The following is an 11027-nucleotide window of genomic DNA, read 5'->3' on the forward strand; positions in this document are numbered from 1 at the left end:
CTGCTTCTGCCCCCTCCCGCCCTACGTCCATGGCTGACACAAAGCCTCTGGTACATCCAGGAGGGAACAGCCATGAAGCTAAAGAATGTGCTCCCCGCGGATTGTGGCATTTGGAAGTAGGCTAGCTCTGAGCACAGCTCCGCCTTCCATTGCCAGCTTGGATGCCTCTGGTGTTCCTGGAGGGGAACTAAACTCTCAGCTCAGGGCGAGAGACAGGATTCGGCTAGGGTTAGGGGGGGCGAGGACGTACACTTGAGTTTCTGGAACCCTAAGGACAAGCAGGGAAGCCTCAGGCTGTTCCCCAGAAGGGCTGCCCTTCCCCCTATCACCACCACCACCACCGCCACCACGCGCCTTTGCCCCCGAGAGATGCCCCCCCCTCGCGCCTCACTGTGAGCTCACGCCCACCTCACCGCGACTCTGCCGGCCTGCAGAGAGCCGAGGGCCGCCTCCGGCCGCCGCGCAGCCATGAGCTCCGTGCCAGCCTCCTGCGAGGAAGTCGGCAACTTGGCGCTCCAGCTCCTCGGCGCGCTGGCCCTGCTCTGCGTGGCCGCCAACGCCGTCTCTCTGGTGAGCCGGGGTGGGGTGCCTGGGGAGGGGGGTGCCCGGGGCCTCTCTCGCCGGGGCCGGATCGCAGGGGCTCGCTCTCGCATCACCACCCGCTTCCAAGACAGCGGCCCCTCGACGGCTGGCACGCGTGGGGCAGGCGGTGGAATCGCCGACCGCCCACCCACGCACCCGCTTTCTCCTCGGATGCAGCCGCCCCCTCTCCTCCGAGTCCCCGAGAGGGTAAGCTCCCCTCGGCCGGGCGCGTTCCTTGCGAGCTGGGCGCCCTGACGCGCGACCTCTTTCTACCGTCCAGGTGTGCCTTCGCTGCAGCAGACGCGCCGGGAGCCGCCTGCCAGAGCCCGCCAGCAGCCCAGGTAGGACGGTGGGGGCAGCGCTATGTGTGTGGGGGGGGCGGGGCAACCGGAGGAGCCGCCTTCGCCCAGGGAGCGGCTCCGGGCCGGCGGAGCTGCGTGTTTGCGCGCGTCTCTTCCGCGCAGCAGGATCCTTCCAGGCTGGTCGAGGGGGGGTGGGGGGTGGTCGGGGCCGGTTTCTGTGCGCAAGGCAGGCAGGCGCCCTCTCTTCCCAAGCCTCCGGCGCGCTTTCAATCCTTAAGAGCCCGGCTCGCCTCCCGCCCCCAGGGAAGAGTGGCTCCCCACCGGCGAGAGAACAGGGCGGGCTCCGGCTCCTCCGACGGCCTGCCCGCTCGCTCGCTCGCTCGCTCCTAGCCCGAGTGGGAAGCAGCCGCAGGAGCCGCCCAGCAGCCCCGGGAGTTGCGAGCGCCGGCAGGGCCGCGCAACGAGCTGCGCCTCGCCTCGCCGAGGAGGGCGGGTAGCGAGAGTCCGCGGGGCGCTGCCCGAGGGAGGAGAGCCGCCGGGAAAGGGGGCGAGCCCTCGGTTTCTCCAGCGCGCCCCTCTCCCCCCTGCAGAAGACCGGCGCCCTCGCAGCGCCCTCAAGCGCCCCGCCAGCCCGGGTTCCAGGGCCGCGGCGGCGGCGAAGACCCGGTGGGAGCGCGCGGGCAGCCCGGAGGAGGACAAGCGACGCGAGAAGCCGACCAGCCCCACGCGCTTCGAGGGGCGCCCGGCCCACTGCCTTGGCTCGCCGGTAAGCGAGCAAGCGGCCCCGAAGAAAGCAGCGCCGCCCCGCCTGGTGCTCCCGAGTGCCCGGCCTCCGGTTTCTGCCTGCGCCGCCATGCAGCACCCCGACGGTCCTGCTCGGGGGCAGGTGCTCTACGATGTCCGGAGGCTGCGCTGTGTGGTGGGTCGGGCGGCCCCGGCCAAGCCGTTAGCCCGTTAGCCCGGAGGGCAGCTGGAGGCCGGCATCCCGCTCTGGCCTTCCAAAGGCGCCCCCCCCCCCAAAGAGGCGGCAGCGGAAGAGACTATTAAAGAGGCCCGACCCCTTTTAAGAGACTGTGCCTGGGCTCCTTGCTCCTCTCTCTCCCTCCCTCTGGGGGTGCTGGTCCCCCACCCCCCAAGAGCCCTCCCTGCCCCTGCCTTGGCCAGCAGCGCCTCTGGGCCTCCTTCTTCCCCCAGGAAGACCTGAGCCTTTCCCCCCTGCCGCTCATTCATCTACTCCACCAGCTCCCTGCTTCCTCCTGGGAAAGGGGGAACTTGGGGCTTGCCCAAGAGCAGTTGGGGGAGCTGCCTGTGGGTGCCCGGGCCTCCTTGCACCCTGAGGTCTGGGAGCTGCCACCCAATCGGAGCCGTGGGCCTGCCCCCCAGCACCAGCAGAGGTCGGCTGTGGCTCCGTGGGTGCTCAGCCCCCAGCATTACAACAGGAGCACCCTCCCTTAGGAGCTCTGAAGAAGCAACGGGCCCCATTCATGGGCTGTTTAGGAGGGGAGGAACCCCACTATTAACCCCGTGAGCAAGGAGAATGGAAAAGCCCCATTTCTGGAAAACATCTATTTACATTTATTGACAAGTTCAGATATGCAAGGGGAGGGTGATGTTCTTGCTGTGCTCTGCAAGACAAAGATGTCCAGTATCCAGAGACCCCTATGGTCTGTCCCTTGTCCCCCCCCCCCAGACAGGGCTGTGGGGCTCCTGCCACACACGCCCAAGTCCAACATGGCCCGGCGGCAGGGATTCCACAGAACACAGAGCCCACGTACTGCTGGCCCTCTCCCAAACCACCTTTGCCGAGGTGTTAAGAAGCCATGTCAGAAGAAGGGAGGTCCCCTCCTGGCCTTTGGCACAGAGCTGCTCTGATCCTCCTGGCTCCTTACAGGGTGGGCTGAGGTGACCCCGGGGGCAGCATGCTGGGGCCCCCATTCGCTTTGGCCAGGAAGGTCGTGGCCGCTGTGGTGGCCGTGATGCTGGCGGCTGTGCTGTTCCCAAGGGGCTGGGGGCTGTCGCTCGGCTCTTGCTTGACGCTGCTGCCGCTGCCAGGAAGGGCCAGGCTGGGTGGGGTGGAAGCGGAGGAAGAGGAGGACGAGGAGGGCGACAGCTGTGCACTTCCCCCTTTGCCTTCAGTGGCTGGTGGGAGGGACACAACAATGTACTTCTGGACGCTGCTTGAGACCGGAGGGCTGGGGGCTGCCTGCCCACCCGAGACCAGTTTCACCAGGGGCTGTGTGCTGGGGACTGTCGTAGTGACTGGGGAGGTGGAGGTGCTGGTGGGCCCCCCACTAAGCGTGATTACCTGCAAAAGAGGCGCAAGTCACAGGGCAGCTCTTTCCCCCAGCCCCAGGAGGAAGAGCCTCCCCGCCCCACCTTCCTTACCTGCTGGGAGGTGGAGGTGCCAGAGGCCGAGGACATGACAATAAACTTGGTGGGTGGTGGGGAGGGTTGTGTCGGAGTGGCAGGGCGAGTGGCTGAGACCAGCGTCTGCACTGGCAGCGTAATGGCACTGGGCACCTTGATGATGCTGGGGGCTCTGGAGGAGGAGGAGGTGCTGCTGCTGCTGCTGCTGCTGCCACCCCCTGGAGGAGCCTGGGAGAGAGTCAGCGTTGGGCGGGGCTGGAGGGAGACAGAAAGACAGACAGCCACTCTAGAGCTTGCCTTCAGGAAAGAAAGGGGCCCTTGACCCACAAAGGGAGTGCCGTGGGGTGGGGTGCAGGGCAGAAAGGAGGGTCAGGTGTGGTTACCTGAGTGATGGTCAGGGTGGTACGGTTCACCTGCTGAGCCTGCAGGGCAGCCTGGGCCCGCGCCTTGACCACATGAGTGCAGAGGAGGGTGCCCAGTGACCCATACTCCGCCCGGTAGGCCTCCTGGTTGTCAGGTGGGGGGCGCAGCTTGGCTAGGACTGGCGCGCAGTGCTTCTGTGGAAGGAAGGGAAAGAAAGACAGTGTGTGGCAGAGAGCAGGAGGGTAAGGCAATGCTGGCAAAACCGAAAGGCCTCTTTCCTGTCCTCCCTCACCCTTAAAGTCCAAGCCCCAACCATCAGGCTAGCAACAGAAGACGCAGGGGAACGGGCCACCCCCTCCCAGAGTCTGGGTGCTGTGCAGAGGCATCCTGCCAGGCTGGCCCATCTGGGCTGACCCCTTCCCCTCCCCAAGAGGAGCAGGATGGCTCTTAACTCCCTCCTCCCCTCACCAGTAAGAGGCTCTGGACATGGTCAGCCCCAATCTTGTCGATGTTGCTGACCACAGGGCCCTCCAACACAGCGCGGACGCGCTCGCCTTCCACGTGCAGCCGAGGCAGGATCAGTGTCTTGATCACCTGGGGGAGAGAACACAGGCCAGCCAAGACTCAGCCCCAGCTCTAGCCACTGCTAGCCCCAAGCTGCTGCCTGGCCTGGCCTGGCCACGGCAAACCACTCACATCATGTCCAAGCTCTGCAAGGCCAGCAATCGAGCCGTACCGTGTGGTCCACGGGGTCTTCTCATCCACCCAGCTCTGGAGGAGAAAAGAGAGGAAAGAGAAGGGCCCGTGGGAGCAAGAGGAAGACCGAGGGGCTCCCTCGCTGCCACTCATGATCCCGTATGCTCACCTTGGTGAAAGTCTTGGTGATCCGTGACTGGATGTTGTTCGTGGTGGTGCTGAAGTTCTTGCAGATCTGGGCGATGAGACGGGCAGCAAAGTCGCGGAGGGCCCAGTGGTTGTCCACATCTGGCCGCAGGCAGAGCTGCCGGCTGACAATGCAGGTCATCACGGCAGGAATCAGCTCATGAAGCTTCACAGGGAAAAGCGCGGCACAGGCGGAGGGTCAGGGAGGGCCAGGAGCAGCAGCCCCGTCAGTCTGCGGGCCCCACGTCACGGCCCTCCCCCTCCCCCTCCAGACAGGTCCACTCACGTATTTCTCCAAATAGAGGGTGGGGTTGTCCATCAGGGCCTTCACCATCCGCATGAGGTAGATCAGGAGGGCCAGGTTGTTCTGCACCACATTCACACGCACCTGGGGTGGCAAGAGGAGGGGTGCAGATCCAGACAAGAAAAAGGGATGGGGCTGAGTCAAGGGGCGAGAGTTGGCTAAGTTTACAAAGGATCAGCAGGGAGCTACACTAGATGATGAAACTGTCCCCAGAGACGTTGCGTCCACCGTATGAAAAGGAACAAAGAGGTCCGCAATAACTAGCTCTACGGATGCGGCAAAAGATAGGAAGCGATAAGCGCTGCTTGAGATCGCGTCTCATCCAGGATATGCAGGAGCAAAATGCTGTCTAAACATTTCTCCTGCTTCTTAAATGCTACTGGTGACCACAACTGTGAGTCAAGAGAGACAGCTCTCAAAGCAGCTCCTGAACCCTAACTTGTCCGTGGGACAGTTCCCCTCGGCTGTTGTTGCACACGGGGAGGTTTTTCAGGTTCCTGGAAACCTGAGGGTGAGCCTGCGTGTTACTGACATGTTTTAGAAATGGGTTTGTTTCCATGTGGCGCGTGCCCTCGGGCTGCACCACGGCTCTGCCCATTTCCATGTCTACTGGAGAATAAACAAATTACTCAAAGAAATGCTGCCTTGAGTCTTTTCGAGACCAGCTGCCAAACGGAAAACTTTAACAGCCACAAGGGAGCAACACGCACTTCCCATGTGGAAAGTGGTGCACCATTCAGTTCGCTAAGCCATTTGTGGCTGTGCTACATGCCAAGAGCCAAAAGCCTTTCAGGGGTGGGGCGGGAAGAGGGGGGGGGCTGGCAGGCTATGACAGAGGCTGGCTTCCTCCCTTCCCCCTCCCTCTCTTCCTCCCTCGGAGCACAAGATGAAGAGATGGCCGAGCCCCCACTGGTGGGAACCGAGCCTCCTTAAGACAGGGCTGTGGAGGAAGCACAGCCAGGGGCGAAGTGGGTCTCTGGACAGGGAGGGAGGAAAGGAGCCAAAGGAACATGAGCCAAGCTGAAGGGGAACCTTCCAGGCCTTGGAAAGGATTCCCCACTAGGTCAAACTATCCAGCAAGCCGTCCAGCGGCAGGTCCATTCTGGTGAAGGGCATCTGTGCGGCCATCTGGGGCTTTGGGTGAGAGCAGTTCTGGAGCAGGCACCTTCCCCTCGGCCACCCTGCAGAGTGCGCCCCCTTTGTCTCTCCTTACCCCTTCAGAGATAAAGGTGCTGAAGCGGGGCAGCATCTGGTACAGGCCAGGGTCAGTGGCAATGCTCTGGAGGGCTTCCTGGGGGGGAGAGAGAGAGAAGGCAGATCAGCACCTGTGGCTTTGAAGGAGGCGGCTGGGAGGGGGCTGAGCTGAGCTGGGGTGTCACTCCTCAGCCAGCCACCAGCCTCAGCACCCCTGAGCGAAAGAACCAGGCCAGGAGGTCAGCACTGGTTCTCCAACGAAGGGTGGAGAGAGAAGGCCGGCTGGCCAAGGGGAGAGCCACTCATTTAGGTGGCTTTGGTGGCAGGCCAGTCACCAGAGAGCGAGCGACAGCACAGCACAGCACTTACTGGCCATGCCCCAGAGGCTGGGTCTCTACAGCAGGGTGCAAACCCATCCTCCCTTAGGGGATACCTAAGGATTCCTTTCTGAACACAAGCTTGCAAAAATGTGGGAGCACCAAATAATTGCACAGATGGCACCCAAACACAAGACATTATGCATAAAAACAGGTGCTACCAATACACCTCACATTCTTCTGTGCTTCATAGGTAAAGGGTGGGATATAAGCAGCTTAAATAAGTAAATAAATAAATAGACTCACTGCCTGCAGCACAGGGGTAGATCGCTAGGAAGAGGACGTTCAGGTATCTGCTCTCCACCAAGCCACTCTAGGGGTCTGACTCACGCAGTCTGGCTCAGACAGACCGAGAGCAGTGACTCTCTCTAGGGCCTCCAAAGGCCCAGTGGGCCAGGGAGACGGCTTTCCCTACCTTTACCTAAGAAAGCTGCTGGGGACTAACCCTGGGTCCTTCTTCATGCCAGGCAAGGCCCAGCCCCTTCCCTGCCCCAAGAGCTGTGTGAATTGCTTAAGGTGGCCACCCAAGTGGGGAGAAGGCAGGAGCAGGATGGGGCCAAGCCAGCTAAGACAGGCTTCTCTGGGCTCCAGCAATGGCTTGTTTGTTTGTCTGTTTGGGGGAGGCAGAGTTCTGCAGGCCCCTGGCTCCTCACCGCCCGCTTTGCTTCGCAGGAGCCCACACATGCTTCCGTGATCTCCTTGTAGTACAGCTGCTGCTCCACCGAGAGCTCATGGATGCTGCGTGGCTTGAGCTTCAGGGGGGCTCCCTCCAAGAGGGGCCCTTTCTTCTCTTTCCCTGCAGGGGTGGGAGGAAGGCAGGCAAGTGATGTGACAACAGGGCAATGTCCCCGTACCACCTACTGACTGCAGCCCACCTGTCCTCTTCTGATTTGTCCATCTGCTATCACGGAGCCGAGAGAGGGCGCACAGTTCACCCACAACGAGGACAACCAAACAGAAAACAGAAAAGTGTGTTTTTTTCAGCAGGTGGCTAGGAAAGGAAACTTTCAGCACCTGCAGCTTTTAACGCAAGGTACATCTGCTGAAGGTTTCTGGTCTGCACAATTATTAAAGGTACAGGACCCATGTTTTCTTTTTCATCGTGTCACTCTACCAATGACAAATGGCTGAAGACAGGCCTTGTTACGCAAATGAGCCAGAGTCAACACGTGGGACGGGCCAGCAGCTGCCGTTTGCTACTGCAAGGCTGCTCTCAAGGACAAGCTGCTGTAGCCACAGGCATGAACCAGAGACCCCCTGGCCACCCTCCTCTCCATTCAGAAGCCAGCCAGTCTTCCTGCCCAGTTTCAGACACTGCTACTGCTTTTTCAAAGTATCTGTTCCACTGTCTGCAAAAGCTTCCAAACTGCCACCTTGCTCTAAGCAGATAATCAGCTAACCAACCCCCCCATGTGACACTATAGCCCTGCATTTGATAGAAGGTGCTGTCCCCCCCCCCCAGCCTCTGGAGTGTCTGACCTTTGCCCTCAGGTGCTGTGGCATTTTGCCCTTTGCCCTTGAGGGCCCCGTCCTCCTCCTGGCCAGGCTTCGTAGCTTTCAGGGGCTCTGTGGCCTCGGCTTTCTGCTGCTCCTTGGGGGCTGTCAGGGTAGTGGGGAGGAGAGAAAAAAAAGAGACAGGAGCTAGCTCTGTTCTGCCCTCTGACAAGCATGGGTGATGAGTGGGTGTGGGCTCAGGAGTGCTGGCACAGCTGTAGGTCCATCAGCTGCTTCCCCCCTCCTCATAACCCAGAGGGCAGATGTACAGGCTCAGCACTCACCTGGGGGTGGGTTTTCTGGGATGGCAGGTTGAACTCCTTCGATGCTCAGCCAGTGAGCTGAGGAAGAAACAGAGTCAGGCAGAATCCGTCTCAGCCCCCCAACCCACTGACTTGAAGGCGTCTCAAGAGCTGCAGTTCAGCCTCAAGAGACTAGTCCTCAGCACCACAGAGCAAAAAGCATAGAATGCAGCAACAAGAAGGAACAATGGTCCTTCCTGGGTGCTCGGTCTCCTGCAGAGAGACTCATACAATCATCTTATATTGATATTGGGGGTGGTGTGTGTGTGTGTGTGTGTGTGTGTGTGTGTGTGTGTGTGTGTGTGTGTGTGTGTGTGTGTGTGTGTGTGTGTGTGTGTGTGTGTGTGTGTGTGGCCTCTCAAAGGCAACAGAGAGAGTCTCCTGGAAGTTGGATCACGGCAACTAGATTCCTTTCTTATTAGGTTGAAATATTTCACTACTCATCCAGTTACAGGTAGCTTCTTCAGTCTGGTTGAGTAGCCAAACGTTTCAACCTAATAAGAAAGAATAAGCTCATCTGGATGACCAAGAATCTTCACAGGTATATTGCAACAGAGAGAGATTTCAGAAGGGATGGGGTGTTGGCCTCTGCACCTCAAGCCACACTGCAGAATAACTGGTTTTCTCCGAGATTCAAGGGCAAAAGAAAAAAGAAAGAAAGAATGGAAAGTAATATTTAGGGAAATAACTGAAATTATGGTATTGAATATTTCAATGTCCCCAATAACAGCCTTATTGAATTTGAGTAAAGAGCAATTGATGAATGAAAATAAGGATTTAATAATAATAATGATTACGGCTGCAAGGATAATTATGGCAAGGAATTGGAGAAATGAAAATCAATTTAACCTTGAGGAATGGTATAGAGAATTGTGGGATATGGCTATTAATGATAAACTGACATGCGATATGAAAATAAGCAGGGGCCAAATGAAAAATAATGACTTTAAAAAAATATGGAACGTATTTTTAGAACATGTATTTCGGAGAGGGAGGGGGTATACACCAAGTGAAGAAACATTGAAATTTTGGAATGAAAATGGATGGAAAGAAGTGTAATGCTAGTCCTGAGGGTGATGGGTTCACTGTTATGTTTTGTAATTTATAGTCTCGTAATTTACAGTTTGTTTTTTTGTAGTAGTAGGTATTTTGTATTTTTCGGTTTTTTTTATTATTATTTTTTGTACTTTTTAATTATAAATAAATAAATATTAAAAAAAAAAAAGATTCAAGGGCAAGCCCCAGAGAAACCCTGAGGAGCAGAACCAGCTTCCTCAGGCTACTGGCCCTCTCCCTCTGTCCACCCAAGCCGGGACCGCCCAATCTGGCTCATGGCTCTGCAAAAAGACCCCCAAACCAGCCAGAGAAGGCACCTCCGGAGACTCCGAGGGGCCCTGCAGAGAAACCTGGCCTGCCCCCACCAGGACAAATGGAAGGAGAGCAGCCTTCTGCAGGAGGGGGGCTTTGGACAGGTGGAGCTCCCTTCCTCTCAGCCATACTGGGGCCTGGGGGCTCCACTTAGGTCTAGCCTTATTGGGCCCAAAGTCCCCAGCCCCGACTCTTCTTACCCTTGAGGCAGGCGTCAAGGGGGACGCGGGGAAGTGGGGTGTTGATGATGTCACTCAGGTCCACTTCCTTCTCCTCATAGAAATAGAGCTCACGGCCCCCACCGCTGGCGTAACGGAAAGGGATGAATTCCTGAGTGTGGAAGCCGTACAGTGGCTGCAAGAGAAAACAAGCAAACGTGGTGAAGGACCTCCCTGCCTCCTTGCACCCCCCCCACTGTCCAACCCAGACCCTCCCCTTCCTGTCAGACCCAAGCAAAGGGATTGACACACGGAGACCCCCCCCACACACATTCCCTTCCCCACTCCCGGTGTGTGTGTGTGTGTGTGTGTGTGTGTGTGTGTGTGTGTGTGTGTGTGTGTGTGTGTGTGTGTGTGTGTGTGTGTGTGTCTCTCTCTCTCTCTCTCTCTCTCTCTCTCTCTCTCTCTCTCTTTCTCTCTCTCTCTCTCTCTCTCTCTCTCTCTCTCCCTCCCTCCCGGAGAGGAGCCTAGCTAGAGGGCAGGCTCCCTTGGGAAGGTCCGGGAGGGAAGCCATCCCTCCCTCCCTCCCCACCCACCCACCCACCCGCCCACCCACCTCCACGTTCTTCAGCTTCAGAGCCAAGTCGATGTCCCCCGTGGTGAGGTTTCGGCGCTTCCCCATCCGCATGAACTTCAGGGCATCCTGAAAGGGGTGGGGGGAGGGAGGGGGCAGAAGCCACGACGACACGGGGTCAGAACGGGGCTTGCCAGGGGCTCTCCAGCTGGAACGCCTTGCGGCCCCACCTCGAGGGACCACGTCGGGGGGGGGGGGAGAAGGTGCGGTAAAAAGAAAAGAGGGGGGTGCCGGGTGTGTGTGTGTGTGTGTGCCTCGGCCCCCCCGCCCTGAAGAGGGAAGGCCGCCCGCCTGCCGGTTGCTCCCCGTGGGGGGCGGGCGGGGGGGAGGCGCAACCTGGCAGGGCCCTTTCCCCCCCCCCCCGGCGAGGCTGGCCCGTCCCCCCCCGCCCCCGCCCCCCCGCGCGCCCCCCCCCCACCTGGGCGATCTCCTTGATCCGGTAGCTGACTTCGTCGGCCAGCATCTGGCAGGTCTCCTCGGGCACCTGCCCGATGCCCATCGCCTCGGCCATCGCCTTCATGGACTCGGTGGGCAGCTGCGCGCACCCGCCCGCCTTGGCCTTCTTCTCCTCCGCCATCGCGAACGCGCGGCTGTTCCGGCGGCCCGCCGACCCGCCCGCCGACCCGCTTTCCCGGCGACCCTGAGGCCGCAGGTCCTTGCAGGGACACGAAGAGCGTCCACACGGCCAGCGCTCTCTCCG

At 59.5% G+C, this 11027-nt stretch overlaps 2 protein-coding genes across 2 annotated transcripts; one reads left to right on the forward strand and one right to left on the reverse strand.

Annotated features, from left to right (window-relative positions):
• The first annotated feature begins 328 nt into the window (after positions 1–328).
• On the forward strand, positions 329–1951 carry LOC144583718 (uncharacterized). Its single transcript, XM_078378191.1, has 3 exons — positions 329–570; positions 863–923; positions 1475–1951. Exons 1-3 carry the CDS (start codon positions 469–471, stop codon positions 1840–1842), a joined length of 531 nt encoding a protein of 176 aa, XP_078234317.1. The 5' UTR covers positions 329–468; the 3' UTR covers positions 1843–1951.
• A 484-nt stretch (positions 1952–2435) lies between these two features.
• TAF6 (TATA-box binding protein associated factor 6) lies at positions 2436–11012 on the reverse strand. Its single transcript, XM_072977353.2, has 14 exons — positions 10746–11012; positions 10310–10396; positions 9736–9889; positions 8150–8206; positions 7851–7970; positions 7025–7167; positions 6014–6091; positions 4783–4884; positions 4480–4662; positions 4311–4385; positions 4083–4208; positions 3635–3808; positions 3270–3506; positions 2436–3189 (listed from the first exon to the last, which is right to left on the reverse strand). Exons 1-14 carry the CDS (start codon positions 10902–10904, stop codon positions 2770–2772), a joined length of 2115 nt encoding a protein of 704 aa, XP_072833454.2. The 5' UTR covers positions 10905–11012; the 3' UTR covers positions 2436–2769.
• Positions 11013–11027: the final 15 nt, after the last annotated feature.

This window comes from Pogona vitticeps, chromosome 6 (assembly GCF_051106095.1).
Source record: "Pogona vitticeps strain Pit_001003342236 chromosome 6, PviZW2.1, whole genome shotgun sequence".
Classification (NCBI taxonomy): domain Eukaryota; kingdom Metazoa; phylum Chordata; class Lepidosauria; order Squamata; family Agamidae; genus Pogona; species Pogona vitticeps.